Source organism: Fundulus heteroclitus, chromosome 11 (assembly GCF_011125445.2).
Source record: "Fundulus heteroclitus isolate FHET01 chromosome 11, MU-UCD_Fhet_4.1, whole genome shotgun sequence".
NCBI lineage: Eukaryota > Metazoa > Chordata > Actinopteri > Cyprinodontiformes > Fundulidae > Fundulus > Fundulus heteroclitus.
In genome coordinates this window covers 393,926-413,788 of record NC_046371.1, presented here as the reverse complement: position 1 = coordinate 413,788, position 19,863 = coordinate 393,926, and the positions used below count along the sequence as shown (strand labels likewise).

Genomic DNA, 19,863 nt, shown 5'->3' with positions numbered 1-19,863 from the left:
GAATAAAACCCATTTGGATCCCAGCAGCATCAGCAGGTAAATTCTGACACATCCACATTCTGGACTTTTCCAGAACCTCCTTCTGACCGGCCGGTCCAGCTTAAAGGGTCATGTAAAAGTTTCCCCTGACCAGGTCACGCAGGTTCTGACCACATGTTGCTGAGGTTATGAACCTGGACTCCAGCGGTACCGGCCTGTTGGGTCCTGGTGCCGGAGGCCCGCTGCTCACCGGGCTGGATGCCAGCAGAACCTCATCCTGCCACACCGGTTCTGAATTTAAAGACTGAACCTCCATGATTCAGTTCTGGTTGAGTCCAGCTGCTGAATGTAATCCAGATGTTCTGATGGTCCGTCTGTGTGTCTGACCCGGCTCCCAGGGATCAGCGGGCCCACTGGGAGGCCCCGGGCCCTACCGGGTCATCCGGGCCAATCCGGGCCCCTTGGCCTTGCTCAGGAACCAGGAGTGGCAGTCTGTGGGATTCGTACTTGCGCCCTGCTCTAACCGCTGGGCCACCGCTGCCTATATGTTGTAGACTGGTTCTGCAAACGGTTCTGACTGGTCCGAAAGACTTAGAAGGGTTCTGTGGCCCGTTTGGTTCCGTTTGGATGGAGAACCATCCCACATGAGGTTCTGCAGGTGTCTGAACCTGAGCTTGGACTCATTTTATGCTGCAGCAGAACCTCTTGGCCCGGACAGGTGCCAGCAGAACCTGTGAGGCTGTTTGGGTTTCAGGGAGGTTCTGGAGATTCTCACATTTTTTCTTCCAGCAGGAAACACAGTAAACATATAAAAGTGCATCAAGTTAACGGCTGGGATGGTTCCGGTTCCGTCCTGGTTCCGACCCGGTTCCCTGCATCCAAGCAGTGCAGCTCCTGCAGCAGGAGGTCCGGCAGAGACGCGTCTGTCGGTGGGCGGAGGAAGAGGAGGAGGAGGAGGAGGAGCAGGGAGGCTCCTGCCTTCTTCTTCCTCCAGGCCCACTTCAACAACTTCCAGAACCCTTCAGAACAAACTTTCCTCCCTGGTTCCGTGAAACCCAAACTACCGAACTTCGCGTCTCGGAGGGGGAAAAACACGCAGCGGATCCCCGCGGAGCGCAGCGGGTCAGCGGCATGTCGGGCAGGTCCGGGGCCGCCTGGAAGTGACTGCTAGGCGGGTTGGAGCTCCGGACGTCCCCCGCTGCTGGTAAACAACACGCGGCCGGGGAGAAGCGACCGGAGGCGGGGGACAGGAGCGGTCCCACCCCGGAGGGTCTGGAGGTTCCGTCCCTGGGCCGCTGGAGGGAGGGAGGGATGGGGGGATAGATAGATAGATAGATAGATAGATAGATAGATAGATAGATAGATAGATAGATTTTAAGAGACTTTCTGTGAACTTTCTCAATGACTTAAAGTTTCTGTGATTCTACTTTAAGCGGCTCGTTTATTTTATAGAGTTATAAAAGGTTCTGACAGATGATTGATTTATAAACTGCTGGTTCTCAGGGGGATGGAGGGAGAAAAAGAGGCTTCAGAGGAGGAGGAGGACCTTCATCACATCCCAGGTGACCACCAGGAGCTTCCCATCATGCACTGGGAGGAGCTGAACCAGCGGATCTCTGAGCTGGAGGAGCAGGAGCAGGAGAGGAGGGAGAAGGTAAAGATCAGTCAGTGGGGGGGAGTTTGGCCCTGTTAGCTGAGGACTACATCTCCCATGATGCTCGGTGTGCTGCAGCCTCCACCAGCAGGAGCTTCTGTAGAAACCTTTAATGTCCTCCTCTCGCTGAGCGCCGTGGTGGTCCATTAGCTGCAGTGTCTTTATGAAACTCGCCGCAGTCTGAAACAGATGGAAGCTTCTTTAGCTCCAGGTTTCTGTTCTGCTGATAAAGAGAAAGAACGGAGCTGATGGTGCTGCGTGTCTGCAGAGGAGGACGGGGCTCAGGACGGAGGAGAAGCAGGGAGGAGACCGGAGGAACGTCTGCGAGGAAGATGAGGAAGATTCCCGGAGGAGTCGAGTCGCTGCTTCACGGTAAGACCAAGAGTTAGCTCCAGAAATTCAGAGGACGGGTTCCTGGAGGTCCAGAGGTCCAACATGACCTGGACCCTGGAGTCCCGCTCTCTGTGGGCATCCTATGGAGGAACAAAGACGTTCCTCCTCAGGTCTTCAGTCACAAATGGAGGAGCTGGAGCTGAAATTCAATTCAATTTTATTTATATAGCGCCAATTCATGAAACATGTCATCTCAAGTCAAATTCAATCATATTATCCAGGTTGGTGAGAAAGTTTCCTCTCTAAGGAAACCCAGCAGGTTGCATCAAGTCTCTCCAAGCAGCATTCACTCCTCCTGAAAGAGCGTAGAGCCACAGTGGACAGTCGTCTGCATTGTTGATGGCTTTGCAGCAATCCCTCATACTGAGCATGCATGAAGCGACAGTGGAGAGGAAAACTCCCCTTTAACAGGGAGGAGAACCTCCAGCAGAACCAGAACCAGGCTCAGTGTGAACGCTCATCTGCCTCCACCCACTGGGGCTTAGAGAAGACAGAGCAGAGACACAGAAAGCACAGAAGCTCACATTGACCCAGGAGTACTTTCTATGGTAGATGGTAATAGAGGATGATCTGCCTCCCCTGATGATGTCACTGCTAACAGAACACCAGACCAGGTATACCTTCTATGAAGAGAAAAATGACAGAGAACTAAAAGTTAAAAGCAGAAATAATAACAAACAATGCAGATTGGAGAGCAGTAGGAGAACTCAGCAGAGAGAGAGAAATAGACCCTGATGTCCTCCAGCAGCCTAAGCCTATAGCAGCATCAGCAGCAATGCAGATACAATCCTGAAAAATACCAAACTGGGCGTGGCCAGAAAGGGGCAGAGAAAGGTGAATGGTTCAGTTTACTTCCTGTAAACGTTGTTTAGCTTTAAATGCCAGCATGTTTTCAGTTTAGCTGGATTTATTTCCCACCTTCCATTAGAATGAGAACAAACCCAGTCTGTACATCTCAGTGGGCAGAGATCAGAAATCTGTCCGTGGACGGGTTCAGGTTCTGTTCAGCAGGTTCTGAGTACATGAACCCAGACGTTTTGGGTCTTTCCTTAGAAACTCATGAGATGGACCTGCTGATGAGGTTCAATCTGAGCTGAACTTTCTAGGAACCAGTGGTGGAGTTCAGCGAGGCGTGTGTAGAAAGCGTCTGGGCAAAGTTTACAGGCAGTGAGCCGCACTCCTCAGCAGCATTCACCACACTGACACGTTTAATGCGACCTGCTGGAAATAAACGTCAGCTTGCTTTAAACCCGGGGTTAAAAGTGCGGCCCGGGGGCCATTTACGGTCCCTGGCCTGATTTTGTGTGCCCCCCCCCCCCCCAACTGCAAAAACAGTGGCGCATACTTATGACATCATTAGTGAGACTATAGTATCTTAAAGAGACACTACACAATTACGACTGTTACAAGGTTCAACACAGTGTTTGTCTTCTAATAACCACACTTTTTACATTCTCTTTAGTTTCATAGTCATTAGAAACACATTTATTCAACGACTTACCCAAATGTGAACCATTTATCAAAATAGTGTAAAATACGTTTTAAAAGAAAGGCTAACCCAAATCCTCTTCTTATTGCTAGGAATATTATACATTATACATTATTAAACTTCCAAAAATATTACTTTTAAAAAGACAATTTTGCAAAGCCCTGGATCTACAGGGAATCTGCCTAATTTCTTTAATGAAAAAATATTGCATGGTCATATTTTGTGGAGCAGGTAAAAATCTATTTGCAGTTTTTGGGTAATTTTAGCTATTTCAACAATAATTATTTGGCCCTTGAGCGCTTTCGACTTGATGATTTAGGCCCTTGTGATAAAAAGTTTGCACACCTCTGCTTTTAACTGTCAGATTTAGAGGAGCTGCGTTAAAAGTTCTGATTAAACCCAACCGGACTTCTGGTGGAAACTCTCCGTCACATCAGCGGTGATAAGAACAAATATTTAAAATAAAAATTGTAACATTAGCAGCAATTTAACGCCGCTTCTCTTCCACATCTGGAACTACAGCCGAGTAATTTACTTCCTGTCTACGTTAACCAATCAGACGCCCCTCTTCCAGTCAGAGAATCTGTGGTTCTGTAACCTCATTATGTGTCAAATGCAGCACATGGATGCATAGAAATGTAACAAAGTTCAGGCTCGTCTTCTTCCCTGAAACCAACCATGATCTGTCAGTTCCAGGTTGAACCACAGGAACCTGCAGCTGTGCTTCATCAACAACAGTGACAGCGAGGAAGAGGAGGGGGCGGACAGAAAGGTTCTCACGTCATCGGTGCTGATTGGAGGAGGGGAACGTGGTGGCAGGAAATGTCTCTGTTTGACTCAGAAGATGTTAAAGCTGAACGGTTAAAAGCTGTAAAACAGCAGAGAGATGGATGGATGGATGGATGGATGATGGATGGATGGATGGATGGATGATGGTTGGATGATGGATGGATGATGGATGGATGGATGATAGATGGATGGATGGATGATGGATGGATGATGGATGGATGATGGTTGGATGATGGATGGATGATGGATGGATGGATGATAGATGGATGGATGGATGATGGATGGATGATGGATGGATGGATGGATGATGGTTGGATGATGGTTGGATGACGGATGAATGGATATGATATAAAATCTGATCTTGACCTTCATGTCTCCTAAACTACAAACACAGATGTTTGCTGTTTTCCGACCTTTGACCTTTGGCCCTGCCAGGTTCCCATGGGAGCAGGACACAATGGTTGCCATGGCGCTGGCTTGAAGCAGGAAGTGGCTGCAGCTCTGAGAGCGCTGAGAGACGATCTGCTGGCAGAGCAGAAGGAGGAAGAGGAGGAGGTTGTGTTACTGAGTGTGTTACTGTGTGTGTTACTGAGTGTGTTACTGTGTGTGTTACTGTGTGTGTTACTGAGTGTGTTACTGTGTGTGTTACTGTGTGTGTTACTGAGTGTGTTACTGTGTGTGATTGTGTTACTGTGTGTGAGTGTGTTACTGTGTGTTACTGAGTGTGAGTGTGTTACTGAGTGTTACTGAGTGTGTTACTGAGTGTTACTGAGTGTGTTACTGTGTTACTGTGTGTGATTGTGTTACTGTGTATTATTGTGTTACTGTGTGTGTTACTGTGTATTATTGTGTTACTGTGTGTGTTACTGAGTGTGTTACTGTGTTACTGTGTGTGATTGTGTTACTGTGTGTGATTGTGTTACTGTGTATTATTGTGTTACTGTGTATTATTGTGTTACTGTGTGTGTTACTGAGTGTGTTACTGTGTTACTGTGTGTGATTGTGTTACTGTGTGTGATTGTGTTACTGTGTATTATTGTGTTACTGTGTGTGATTGTGTTACTGTGTATTATTGTGTTACTGTGTATTATTGTGTTACTGACTGTGTTACTGAGTGTGATTGTGTTACTGAGTGTGTTACTGAGTGTGTTACTGAGTGTGTTACTGTGTGTGTTACTGTGTGTGTTACTGAGTGTGTTACTGAGTGTGATTGTGTTACTGAGTGTGTTACTGAGTGTGTTACTGAGTGTGTTACTGTGTGTGTTACTGTGTGTGTTACTGACTGTGTTACTGAGTGTGATTGTGTTACTGAGTGTGTTACTGAGTGTGTTACTGAGTGTGTTACTGTGTGTGTTACTGTGTGTGTTACTGAGTGTGTTACTGTGTGTGATTGTGTTACTGTGTGTGATTGTGTTACTGTGTGTGTTACTGTGTGTGTTACTGAGTGTTACTGAGTGTGTTACTGTGTTACTGTGTGTGATTGTGTTACTGTGTATTATTGTGTTACTGTGTATTATTGTGTTACTGTGTGTGTTACTGAGTGTGTTACTGTGTTACTGTGTGTGATTGTGTTACTGTGTGTGATTGTGTTACTGTGTATTATTGTGTTACTGTGTATTATTGTGTTACTGTGTGTGTTACTGAGTGTGTTACTGTGTTACTGTGTGTGATTGTGTTACTGTGTGTGATTGTGTTACTGTGTGTGATTGTGTTACTGTGTATTATTGTGTTACTGTGTATTATTGTGTTACTGTGTGTGTTACTGAGTGTGTTACTGTGTTACTGTGTGTGATTGTGTTACTGTGTGTGATTGTGTTACTGTGTATTATTGTGTTACTGTGTGTGATTGTGTTACTGTGTATTATTGTGTTACTGTGTATTATTGTGTTACTGACTGTGTTACTGAGTGTGATTGTGTTACTGAGTGTGTTACTGTGTGTGTTACTGAGTGTGTTACTGAGTGTGATTGTGTTACTGAGTGTGTTACTGAGTGTGTTACTGAGTGTGTTACTGTGTGTGTTACTGAGTGTGTTACTGAGTGTGATTGTGTTACTGAGTGTGTTACTGAGTGTGTTACTGTGTGTGTTACTGTGTGTGTTACTGAGTGTGTTACTGTGTGTGATTGTGTTACTGTGTGTGATTGTGTTACTGTGTGTGATTGTGTTACTGAGTGTGTTACTGAGTGTGTTACTGTGTGTGTTACTGTGTGTGTTACTGAGTGTGTTACTGTGTGTGATTGTGTTACTGTGTGTGATTGTGTTACTGTGTGTGATTGTGTTACTGTGTGCTGCAGGGCCAGGCGGGCTGCAGCTGTGTCGCCCAGCGGGAACATCTGGAGCGCTGGCAGCTGCAGGGTCGCTCTCTGCAGACGCTCCGCAGTCTGAAGGCGTCGCTGCAGCAGGAAGTTCACGGTAAAAGTCTCCGCCTGGTTCTGTTCTGGCTTCAGACTTCAGGCTGAACTGGTTCTTAACTGTTTTTACTCACATTTAGAGAATGGCGTGTTGCTGAGCATATGGAGAACATTTGAGAACATGCTCTCTGGATTAATACCTGGACTTTGACTAGGCCGTTCTAACCCATGAATCTGATCTAAACCATAACATCTCAGGCTGCAGGTTAAGGCTGGTTCTCCTGCTGGAAGGAGAACCTCCACCTCAGTCTCAGGTTCTCCTGCAGGATGGTCCTGGTTTAGCTCCATCCATCCTCCATCAGCTCTGACCAGCTCCCCCAGCATGATGCTGCCTCCACCGTGTTTCACAGTGGAGATGATGTTCTGGTTGATGTGTTTTCTGCCTCATGGTGTTGGCAAGTAAATGTAGGAGTGAAACTGTCCTCCCACCTGAGCTGTGGGTCTCTGCAGCTCCTCCAGAGCCACCATGGTCCTCCTGCTTCTCTGATCAATGCTCTCCTGGTCCAGCCTGTCAGTCCAGGTGGACGTCCATGTCCTGGTAGGTCTGCAGGTGGTCCATCCTCTCTCCAGGTCCACATGATGATCAGAACTCTGGGAGGTTCTGTAGAACCTGACCTGCTGTAAACTGGACCAGAACCTCCTCCCTGACCCGTCTGCTGGGTTTCCTGGTCTCCATGATGCTGGTGGTTCTCTAAAGAACCTCTGAGACCAGAACCTCTGCAGTTAGACTGGACTCCTGGTGAGGGGAGTTCTGAAGGCGGTTGGTCTGACTGGGTTTTATTTAGGGCTGTTCTAGTACCGGGGCCGGTTCTAAAGGTCCGGTTTTACCTTCCTGTTCTTCCATCCTGTTGGTCCGATGTCCGGAACAGGAAGGAATGTGGAATATTTTTAAACTCTCCCTGTTCTGCAGGCTTAAAGCTGGAGAACCCTCAGTTTCATCCTCGGATCCGTCTCTCGGTACCGTCTGATTTTGGGTTTTTCTTGCAGCTCTGAGCTCTGAACTGGTGGCCCACCTGTTGGTCCGGGACCAGCTGAGGACCAAGCAGGACGCCATGCTGCTGGACGTCCAGGACCTGACCTGAGCCAGAACCGGGATCCGGGGCGAGCCTGTTCCGGGTCGGGACGGCGAGGGAAGAGTAAACGATGAAAGCAGAACAGAGACGGAGCTCATCTGCAGGAACATGAAGGACAGAACCATGACTCGGCGTTTCTGGACCAGCTCGTTAACTCAGGTGTGAGCGTCTTAAGCAGGGCGTGGCCTTGGCGTCCGGCAGCAGCATCCTGGGAACGCCACGTTTCTACAGCTCCACATGTGGAGCAGCTGTCTCTAAAACATTTACTAAAGCAGAAACCTTATTCAGCGTAAACGTTTTATACAAGATGTTAAAGACCATTATCAGCAGTTTCTTCTTTCTAACCTCAAACACATCTTTTAATGAACCGACTGATGGCAAATATAGAAATATATATTCATATTTATATTTTATTATCGGTTAAAAACAGAGTTTTATTAAAGCAGGGGGAATATTTTCTTCTAACAGCAGCTTTATATTCAGATATTTAGATCATTTCCCGGATTAGTCTGAATAAAAGCATGTTTTCAGCGTAAGAATTAACAGAAGGAATGTTTTATGATGTGAATTTAAAGGACCTGTTTCCACTGTGACTTTTTAAAATGTATTTTATGATGTAAAACATGATAACACGTGTTGGAAAGTTAAAATCTTCTTAAAGATGTTTGGAGGGAAAATTAACTCTTCCTGTGTGAATGTGTGTTTTTTAAAATAACTTTTCTCATTTCTGGCCTTAGTTTGTTTTTATTTCATCACAGAAATGATAAAGCCGACATGTTTATGGTCAGCTGCAGAACGTTCCCTCGCTGAGAGACACCGGGCCAGGACCAGAACCAGAACCAGGGGGTTCTGCTCTGACCTTAGACACGACTAATCTGGATTAAATGGGAATATAATCCAGAGTTTGGGATCAGAGCTGCAGATCTGAACCTTGAGTGGTTTAACCTTAGATCTAGATGGATGATGGGTGGGTGGATGATGGATGGATGGGTGGATGGATGATGGGTGGGTGGATGATGGATGGATGGGTGGATGGATGATGGGTGGGTGGATGATGGATGGATGGATGATGGATGGATGGGTGGATGGATGATGGGTGGGTGGATGGATGGTTGAAGAATAGATGATGGATGGGTGGATGAATGATGGATGATGGATGGATGGATGATAGATGGATGAATGAATGATGGATGATGGATGGATGGAGTGATGATGGATGATGGATGATAGATGGATGATGGATGGGTGGATGATGGATGGATGGATGATGGATGGATGACGGATGGATGGATGGTTGGATGATGGGTGGATGATGGATGGATGGATGGTTGGATGATGGGTGGATGGATGATGGATGGATGGATGGATGATGGATGATGGGTGGGTGGATGGATGGTTGAAGAATAGATGATGGATGGGTGGATGAATGATGGATGATGGATAGATGATGGATGGATGGATGGATGATAGATGGATGGATGGAGTGATGATGGATGATGGATGATAGATGGATGATGGATGGATGGATGATGGATGGATGGATGATGGGTGGATGGATGATGGATGGATGATGGATGGATGGATGGATGGATAATAGATGGATGATGATGGATGGATGATGATGGATGGATGGATGGATGGATGGATGATGGATGGATGGATGGATGGATGGATGGTTGAAGAATAGATGATGGATGGGTGGAGTGATGATGGATGATGGATGATAGATGGATGGATGATGGATGGATGGATAGATGGATGATGGATGGATGGATAGATGGATGGATGATGGATGGATGGATGGTTGGATGATGGGTGGATGATGGATGGATGGATGGTTGGATGATGGGTGGATGGATGATGGATGGATGATGGATGATGGATGGATGGATGGATGATGGATGATAGATGGATGGATGGATGGATGATAGATGGATGGATGATGGATGGATGGATGGATGATGGATGGATGATGGATGATGGATGGATGATGGATGGATGGATGGATGGATGGATGGTTGAAGAATAGATGATGGATGGGTGGAGTGATGATGGATGATGGATGATAGATGGATGGATGATGGATGGATGGATAGATGGATGATGGATGGATGGATAGATGGATGGATGATGGATGGATGGATGGTTGGATGATGGGTGGATGATGGATGGATGGATGGATGGTTGGATGATGGGTGGATGGATGATGGATGGATGATGGATGGATGATTGATGGATGGATGATGGATGATGGATGGATGGATGGATGGATGATGGATGATAGATGGATGGATGGATGGATGATAGATGGATGGATGATGGATGGATGGATGATGGATGGATGATGGATGATGGATGGATGATGGGTGGGTGGATGGATGATGGGTGGGTGGGTGGATGGATGATGGATGGATGGATGGATGATGGATGATGGATGGATGGATGATGGATGATGGATGGATGGATGATGGATGGATGGATGATGGATGGATGGATGGATGGATGGATGGATGATGGATGATGGATGGATGAATGATGGATGGATAGATGATGATGAATGATGGATGGATGGATGATGGATGATGATGGATGGTCAGAACAGGGCGAGTCTGTTTTCCTTCTTCCATTCATAAAGTTTACGTCATAAATCCTGTCGGTTCAGTCCAGGTAGAACCAGGTAGAACCAGGCAGAACCAGGTAGAACCTTTTACAGCTGACGGAGGCATATGAAACTCCATCAGGTGTTTCTGGACCTCCTCAGGTTGGTCCGGTTAAACCTTTAGAACCAGAACCAGAGAATCATCTTCAGGCTGCAGGGATGATGCAGCTCATCATCACCTTCATCATGAGGCGGTTCTGCTCAGCCTGAATCAAAGCTGATGATGATGATGATGATGATGATGATGATGGAGGGGGAGGGGCCTGAGGAAGAGGAGGACCTGATGCTCTCAGCGTCTCGTTCCAGGCGGAGGTGAAGAGGAGCAGAGAGACGACGCAGAGCAGGAGGTGAGCAGATTTTCCTTCCTCTGGTTCTGGTTCCCTGGAAGTGATGAAGGTTTCAGGCTCCAGAGGCAGATCTGCTGCGGTTCCTCTGTGATCAGAGAAGGTTCAACGTTTCAGATCAGCGTTATTACAGGGCCTTCATCTGCAGAAGGTCCAGAAGATGGAATGAAAAGCTGTGATGAGCAGCTGGACCTCCTGAAGCTGTCAGGATCTAGCGCTGAATTAAAGCGGCTCTGCTCTGCAGTCCCTGGATTGGGTTTCATCCCTGCGGTTCCGACTCAGCGACACCTCATCAATTATTGACAGACGTGCTGCAGGTCAGAGCAGAACCTGCGGGTCTGAGAGCCAATCAGCCAATCAGAGCGCAGCATGGGAATAATCCAGCAGGAAAAAGCTTTCTAACGTCAGGCAGATTTCACTATTTTCATTACATCAAATGAGATCTTCTGAAAAGTTATTAGCATTAAGACAGAAACATTAACGGCCTCCAGTAACGATCCCAGAGGTTCTCTTCTTCTGCTTAGACCAACGCAAACAAACCAGATGTTTAAAAGTCTCCATGTTCCCAGGGGACTCATCATTCCTGCCAAAAAATAAATAAATAAATTAAAGCTGCTAGCAGCATTGGTGGCCCTCGCAGCTCCTCGCCGCTCGGCCTGTCGGCACCGTGGAAGCGTCGCTTAACGACCTCCATGCCAACCGCAGGATTAGCGCTCTATTCCACCGATCACCATCATTGCAATAGTCATAACTAGTGATGGATGAAGCGTCATGAAGCGTTTCTACACAAACTGTATTGCTACTGTGTCAATACTGTGTCACTGAATACGGATTCTGCTGGAACTTCAAAATCCCTGCAGGACGTATAATTGATCAACTGACAGATTTGATGACCTAGTGAGAGACTTTTGTCTGTGACTGTGTATGATTTGCTTTGAGAGAAAATCCAGATCATTCTTGTTTAACCCTCAACAATTCCCTTGTTTAAAGACTACATACTAATATGTAATTTTATTAATAAACTTCCCATTTTCTATTTACTGTGATGCATATGTAGTTTTTAAATAAGGCAGAATCTCTTCATTTATCTGCCATTCAAACGTACTGCAATGAAAAAGAGTGAAACAGCGCCAATAGTGGCCGAACGTGGTATTTATTTTTCCATAAACAATGAATAGGGCAGTTTCTGTGAAATTAAAATATTTATAAAAATTCAATCGTTGGTTCTAAAGTTCTGAAAATATTTACGGGTAATCTGGAATGCGTGTTCTAACTGCTAACTTATTTCCATGTAGTTCAACGCAGAAATTGTAGAGACAATTTTTTGAGCTCATAGTGGCATAGGCAAAAACATTTAATGTAAACTAATTTAGTCAAACAAAAATGGATTTGCACCAAACTGGCAACATATTTTAGGCTCTGTTAACTGAAGATGTGTGCCCATTTACAAAAGGATTGAGACATGCATGTTGCAGATATAGTGATTTGTTCATTTGACAAACTTTTAAAAATTTAGAGTGACGGACATAAAAAAAAGCTTGGATTAGAGTGTACCATATGCTTTAATCTATCCAAGGAATAAACCCTGACGTTCTGAGCTCATACAAACAAATGGCTGATTTTTTATGATTTTTTTTCATTTACCGAATAATAGGTGTTTGAACAGACAAAATGGTGGTTTTGATCCAAAATGGCGGACTTCCTGTGGGTTTGGACCATGGGTCCAAGAGACTTTTTTGTAGGTCCTCATCAGTTACATATGTATATCCAATTTCATAAACCTCGGACAAAGCATGGCTTGGGGCTGATGTTTTGAAATATTCTAGAGGGTGCTGTAGAGTAAGTAGGTCATGCCCACAGTAACTTTCACTGGAAATCATTTTGGGACTGGACCAAGATCAAATTTGTTGAATTTGGTACAGATCAGATGAAAAATGTGGAATCTGGAGCCAAACGTATGGTCATGGCGAGATGCCTGACCTCGCCATGCCACCATGGCCAGACGCTGCACCCAAATGTCTTTGTGTTTGAAAGCAAGTGAGACCAACATGTTATCTTTCTTCTCACCCACTTTCTAGTGGACTAAGTCAGTGGTGTCTGCATGGGACCTAGCACGTTGATAAAGATGACAGACAAGTGGCTTATCCAATCAAATGCAAGGATTTTTGATAAGGTCCAGCCTTCTGAAACGCCATTCCTATGGATCTGTCCCAGATGGATGAGTGGAGCTAGGCGGAGCGACATACATTTGGCTAGGGTCAGGTTATCCAAAATGACCTTTGACCCAAAATGGCCGACTCCCTGTTGGTTTTAGGGCATACCCCCAGTATTTTTTTCATGATTTGGGCAGATCTACCTACATGAATTTTTTAAAAATTTTAGGACTTACCAGTAGCCCCAACTCACTTTAGGTGTCGCTGTAGAGCAGTTTCACCACACCCATTTTCAACTCCATTAATATCCAAAAATTTTGATTGGGGAACAACTTTCTGCCAAGTTTCGTGAGTTTTCGTATATGTTTAAGCCCCCAAAAAGTGTCGGAAAGACAGATAAAATAGGCCTTGGCAGCGCTTCGCTGCTCGGGCCTAATTAAAATGAATACGGTGTGAGGTTATGAACTGCTCAACAATAAACATGCAATACTTCAATAAAACACATGAAGTCGTCAGATTGTTGGGAAAATATGTTTAAATCATGGTAGAGGAGCTTCACGCGTTTGCCTGCTTCAACATTTTGGGCTCGATTGGAGAAAATGGGAAGAAAAGTATTAGTAATAGTAATATCATCTTTATCATCTTTATTGTCATTGAAACATACATTACAATGAAATGTGTTCTCTGATTTTAACCCATCCCCTTGGGGAGCAGTGGGCTGCCATGTGTGGCGCCTGGGGAGCAATCTGGAGTTAAGGGTCTTGCTCAGGGAACCAGAGTGCAGGCAGTGGGGATCAAACCGGGTACTAGCATCCTTCTCTGAGTGCAAGCGCGCTGCTCTAACCACTCAGTCAGCACTCCCCTTATTCCAGCTGGATCTAATAATCAGTTAAAATCAGATTTGGCTGCAGCAAAGACTCTGGATAGAATCTATTTACTGTGAAATCAGAGCCTTAGGAGGCCGACACTTTCTGCTGAACCCAAGTCTGTCAGGCTCTAAATGATGAGACTGAGAACGGCCACCAGGGGGCGTGGTGGCGACGTCATCAGGCAGTGACCGCAGCGTCTGACAGAGCAGAGAGGGAAGCAGAGATCACCACAGCATCACAGCACCGATGAGGTTGGAGAACGGTGGAACCGGCTGACAGGTTCTGCAGCTTTAAGACACGTCCCTGGTCCTCGGCATGCAGTCAGGTTCTCCAGAGTCCCGCTGAGGACGGTTCTCTCTGACAGAAGGTGTAACATCTGCGTGTTCTCTTCTCTCTTTAGTCCCCAGATGTTTGCGTGGTGAATATGAGACGGTTCTTTGTGTTCTTTTGGGTCAGCGGTGGTTCTGGCTTTGGATCTCTCCCACAGAGGCTGTTTCTACGCCCGTCTCTCTTACTTACTGTTGAATCAAGACCTTTAAACTTAATAATAATAATAATAATAATTGAACTGTATTGATCTCACAATGGAGGAATTAATTTCTGCATCTTAACCCATCCCCCTTGGGGAGCAGTGGGCTGCCATGTGTGGCGCCCGGGGAGCAATCTGGGGTCAAGGGTCTTGCTCAGGAACCCAGAGTGCAGGCAGTGGGGATCAAACCGGGTACCTGCATCCTCCTCTAAGTGGAAGCTGCTGCTTTAACCACTAGGCCACCCCCCCCCCCTTTAGATGCTGTTCTGGGTTCTTCCTGGATGAGTCGTTGTCGACTAATTCTGGTGGTTCGGCCTGAAGGTTCTCCCCTGTTCCATGTTCTCTCCATCTGGATCATGGTTCTGACTGTGGTTCTCTGGAGTCCCAAAGCCTTGGAGGTGGAACCGTTTCCAGACTGATGGATGTCAGAGTTTCTGTTCTTGACCAGACCATCAGATGTTTAAGCCCACCTTGGGTTGTTATACGGTTCTGTTCTAGTGTTTTCTGCCTCAGACCGGTTCTGATGTCTGGACTCTGTGGGTCAGGCAGTAATGCAGAAAAAGCCAAAGGAAGGATTCTGGGATGCTGTTCTCCGGCTCTGTCAGCCAATCAGAGCGCTCTGTGGCGCCGCAGCTGTTTGCCTTCAGGTTCTCAGCGGTTCTAACGGCGTCTGTAACGGATCCTTCAGTCTGAGACTCATGCAGGGATGAAGCCGTGCCATAAAGAACGACAGTTGGAGGAAGTTTAGTTGATTAAAGCTGGAACCCCTCCCACCGCCTGTTTGTTCTTCAGTGTTTACCCGGTTCTGGACGGACCGGACCGCCGCTGAGCGTTTGCTCCAAAGAGCGGCTCTGGATGTAAACCCTGAACCGAAAGCTGCTGCGGAGAGACGAGGTTTCCGGAAAGCTGCGTTAATCATTGAGGAGCTAATGGAGCGAGACGCAGCCTTCATCAGCAGAACACGGCGGCAGCACATTCAGAACCAGCGCCGCCAAACTAATGAGTCTGTTTCTTCTGTTCGACAGATACGGATCGGACCGCTAACAACAGGTGCTGTAGAGACAGACAGATAGATAGACAGATAGATAGATAGATAGATAGATAGATAGATAGATAGATAGATAGATAGATAGATAGATAGACAGATAGACAGGAGGACTGGACGGCTGATATGATGCCAGAGGAGTCAGAGCTGCTCCACCGTTAACCCACTGGGTCATGATGGGCCTGGACCGGGTCTCCAGCACCACTCCACACATCAGCCGCCTCAACACCTCCACCCCCTCCTCCGTCCCTCCGTCCTCCTGCAGCATCGACGAATCCTACAAGTACGTCTTCCTGCCCGTCTGCTACTCCCTCACCTTCCTCTTCAGCCTGGTGCTGAACTCGGTGGTTCTGGTGCGGTCGTGCCGGCCCCACGGCGGCGCCGGTGGCGGCGGGCGGCGCTGGAACACCTCTCTGATCTACATGGTGAACCTGGCCACCACGGACCTGATGTACGGCCTGTCGCTGCCCTTCCTGGTGGCCAGCTACGTGATGAGGGACCACTGGGTGTTCGGGGACTTCATGTGCCGCCTGGTGCGCTTCCTCTTCTACTTCAACCTCTACTGCTCCATCTTCTTCCTCACCTGCATCTCCGTGCACAGGTACGCACGGTTCTACAGACCCTCAGTTTCATTTTTGTGCTTCTGATGTTCTCCATGTCAGAACTACGGCAGCTTTGGGATGTTTTCAGTGTTTTTCCAGAGCCTCGTTGCTCCTCATCAGCTGTGTAGATGTGTTATAAGCCCCGCCCCCTCCCAGGCAGGTACACCTGTCCTGGTTCATGGAGCGTCTGTGTAAATGGCCGCTCTGTTAATTTTTAATGTCTCTTTAACCTTTAAACCCTACGCCGCTCACAGGACAGTAGCTGTGGAGCGTCTGGGAGCCAATCAGAGGCTGCAGAGCGGGGGGGACCCGGGTCCAGTTTCCAGAACCGTTTAGTATTAAAGCAGAAAAACTGCTGAACAACGTCGACTGACTTCCTGCAGGATGACAGAAACCACTGAGCCTGAACTGCTTGGAAAATTAGTTTTTTCTTCTGCTTTAAGTGGAAAGCTCCCGACTCAGAGAACCCTTTGTTGTTGTTTGGGTTTGTCGGTCCGGGTCGGTCCGGGTCGGGTCGGGTCGGTCCGGTCCAATCAGCAGCCAGGAGGCGGTGCTGCCACTGAAACCTTGTAGTTTTCCTTCCAGTCGGTGCTTTTCCTCCGCTGGACGCGGCAGCAAACAAAGCTAATGGTGGGTTAGCTACACGCCGGTAAATCTGACCCGGCTCTGTCAGCAGAACCAGAACCACCGGGTCTCTGGCAGCCGGCTGAGGTAGAACTAGCTGGAACTCCTGATATGAATCTTGAAGTGTTCTGCAAGAACGTATTTGGCTGATTTAGCGTCTATTTATTTAACCATAAAACTATTAGTAGCAGAAACTGATGATGAGACCCAAATAAAAATGTCACCCTGGTTCCCTCAGCCAGCCGCTCGGTGCATCCACGCGGAACCACATAGAACCATGTGGAACCCAGTAGAACCAAGTGGAACCACATAGAACCCTGTGGAACCCTGTAGAACCACATAGAACCATGTGGAATCCTGTAGAACCACATAGAACCACGTTGGAACCCTGTAGAACCACATAGAACCACGTGGAATCCTGTGGAACACAGGAGCTGTTCTCTTGTCTTTGTTCTGTCTCTAGGCAGCATTTATTGATTCTGTTGAGGTTTTCTTGCTCTGCGGTACCAGAACCAGAACACAGCCGCTCAGAACGACACAGAGGAACCTCGGCAGGTTTCTGGTTCCACAGCCAGAGGGAATGATAGGGTGGTAGGGACGGTCTGGGCGTAGAATCCACGCAGACGAGATGGTTCCACAGCCTCTGGTTGTCTCCAGAGAAGGTCGGACTCTTCCAGAACTTCATGGACAGATGTGAAGGGGAGGTTGTGGAGAAGACGGCGTGTTTGGGAACCTCCAGGTCCATTGTTGACAAGGTTCTGAAGGTTCTGCTGGTCACCACCACGTTTAGATTTGGTCCCCACTGGAATAAGGATGAGTCTCTGCATCCCGCTGAGGCGTCCTGGCATCTCATTCTGTAGAGCAGGGAGGACTGCTTCACCTCGTTCTAACCCTCACCTGGTCCTGGGATATGGGTCAGAACCAGTTCCTAAAACAGGAGCAGAACCAGAACTCTCTTATCAGACTGTTTTCTTGCTTCTGGACCTCCGTCTTTCAGTCAGCTGGTGTCTGGACGATACGAATGGAACGGCATTACGTAGAGAGCACCGGCGTTATCAGGCGGTCACCAGATCACCTGACAGTCAGCCAGAGACGTCCTCCAAACATCTGGACCAGGCTACAGGCAGTATCTGATCGGTTCTGGGTGATTTCTGAGGTTATGTGTCAGGGTCTACAGGCCGGTACCGGAGCAGGTGACGGCCGGCAGAGTGACGATGTCTCAGAGACATCAGACAGTGGAGATCGATGAGGTCACGTTGTGTATTGCATCGGTTGGGTGGTTCTATCTGGGACTGGTCCAGTGGTCCAGTGTTGGTGCCACTGATTCTCTGGGAGCATTCACACAGACTGTTACCTGTACAGGGCGCTGATAAACCGTTAGGTTCATGTATCACCCTCAGTACCTCCTTGTTCTGGCCTGAGGTGAGACGACTGAACCAACGCTTGGTGTGTCCACAGGTACCTGGGGATCTGCCATCCAATGAGGACCATCACTCTGGAGAGCAAGCGGGTGGTGAAGGTGACCTGTGCCTCAGTGTGGGTGGTGGTCTTCGTTCTCACCTGTCCAATCTTCAGGTTTGCCCAGACAGGAGAAGTTACGCGCAGAGGTGCTGGAGCAGTTGGACCTGAGGGCGCGTGGTTGGGAGACAACCGGACTGAGGAGAAGTACCTGAACTGCTGGGACGACGCCATCGATAAGGACTTTGCTGAATATGTTCCGTACGGCATCGTCCTCCACCTGCTGGGCTTCTTTGTGCCCTTCGTCATCATCGGGTGGTGCTATTCTCAGGTGGTCCGGACTATATTCCAGAGCCTGCGGTCTCCGCCCAGCTCCATAGAGGGTGGTGAGGACGGAGCGGTTGGGGACGGAGCGGTCGATGGAGGGCGAGATCGGGAGAGAACGTCGGTCTCCATCTCCGGCTCCCAGTACTCCCACTACATCAGGAGGCGGCGCAAATCCATCAAAACTATCGTGACCATCACGCTGCTGTTCGCGCTCTGCTTCCTGCCCTTCCACGTGACGCGGACGTTGTTCCTGCTGCTGCGGCGGGGCCAGCTCGGCGGCTGCAACGCCATGAAGGCCGTCTCCATCTGCTACAAGGTCACCCGGCCGCTGGCTTCCTGCAACGCCTGGCTCAACGCCCTGCTCTACTTCCTGACGGGGGACAAAGGCGCCCCCTGCTGCTGGCCCGTGGAACGAACCGTCCGCCGGGACAGAAGGAACGGCGCCCTCTGGTGGCCGCTAACCATCCTGAAGAAGGACGGAGCAGGAGAGGAGGAGCAGGAGGCGGCTGAGAAGGTTGAGCGGGAGCTGCAGGTGGAGGATGAGTCCAAGTCTTCACGGATCATCTTCTAGGACGGTTGTGTTTGGGTCTTATTCCAAAACACATTTATACAAGTTCATATCCAAACACCTGAACCAAACGGCTGAATTACCTCCTCAACCTGTAGGAAGGTTCTGCTAACGACGCAGTTATTGGATCCAGGTGTGTTGAACCAGAGACACACCTGGAGGCGGTGCCTGCAGAGATGTTTGATCAGTTTCTCCCATCGATGTTAAGGTGAACACGTTAACGCTCTACAGAAAGTTTAACCTGCTCCAGCTCCTGGGTGAAACTCCAGGCCTGACCTGAACCCGGTTCTGGTGTCGTAGAACCAGACTCTGCAGAACTTAGTGGGAGGAGCAGCGACTGAACAAAGTTCTGTGTTTGAACGTTCTCAGGTCACTTTCTCCTGTTGGACCTCGTTAGTTTTCTTTGTTCTGATGTTTCTGGGTGAGAATTAAAGTCCGTTTGGATCCTTCATAAACGCCTGTTTTCTGTCACCGACGGTTAATCGGGTCGTCTCTGCTGGTTTGGACCGGACCTGCAGCCACAGAAACCCACTGGACCTCGTTTAGCAATTTCTATATTTAATCTCATTTGATACAAAAGAAAACTGACTGAAAATGAAACAATTCTGCTAAATATCTCAAAGTAAATAATCCTCAGTGAAAATCATCAAGCTGCATTAAATTATACTAATGTAAATAAATGAATCGTCTCATAATCGAATCATTCTCAACCGGATCACATGAAAAGAACCACAAAGTTTTCTTTAAATTTCAACAGATCCAGAATCAAAGGTTAACCACAGCATTGTATTAATCTTAAAATCTGCTGAACCACTAAAACCAAGAGGAACCCAGACGCTCTGCTGCAGATTAAAGTTCATTAATAATCTGGTAACAGGTTGAAACGCCCATCAGGCTG

The 19,863-nt window shown here is 47.7% G+C and overlaps 2 protein-coding genes across 5 annotated transcripts; both read left to right on the top strand.

The window, feature by feature from the left end:
* Positions 1–903: 903 nt before the first annotated feature.
* im:7136398 (schwannomin-interacting protein 1) lies at positions 904–8,514 on the top strand. Of its 4 annotated transcripts, none has more exons than XM_036142651.1 (7): positions 904–1,183; positions 1,483–1,633; positions 1,866–2,005; positions 4,212–4,287; positions 4,740–4,874; positions 6,598–6,715; positions 7,702–8,514. In XM_036142651.1, the coding sequence occupies exons 2-7, from the start codon at positions 1,487–1,489 to the stop codon at positions 7,794–7,796; spliced, it is 711 nt and encodes a 236-aa protein (XP_035998544.1). In that variant the 5' UTR covers positions 904–1,183; positions 1,483–1,486; the 3' UTR covers positions 7,797–8,514. The 4 variants fall into 4 exon arrangements, with proteins under 4 accessions (XP_035998544.1, XP_035998543.1, XP_035998546.1 ...); XM_036142650.1 differs by having other exon boundaries at positions 907–1,183; positions 4,206–4,287; XM_036142653.1 differs by having other exon boundaries at positions 908–1,183; positions 1,902–2,005; positions 4,206–4,287.
* A 1,838-nt stretch (positions 8,515–10,352) lies between these two features.
* LOC105920622 (P2Y purinoceptor 3) lies at positions 10,353–19,863 on the top strand. Its single transcript, XM_012856235.3, has 3 exons — positions 10,353–10,793; positions 15,367–15,987; positions 18,071–19,863. Exons 2-3 carry the CDS (start codon positions 15,560–15,562, stop codon positions 18,966–18,968), a joined length of 1,326 nt encoding a protein of 441 aa, XP_012711689.3. The 5' UTR covers positions 10,353–10,793; positions 15,367–15,559; the 3' UTR covers positions 18,969–19,863.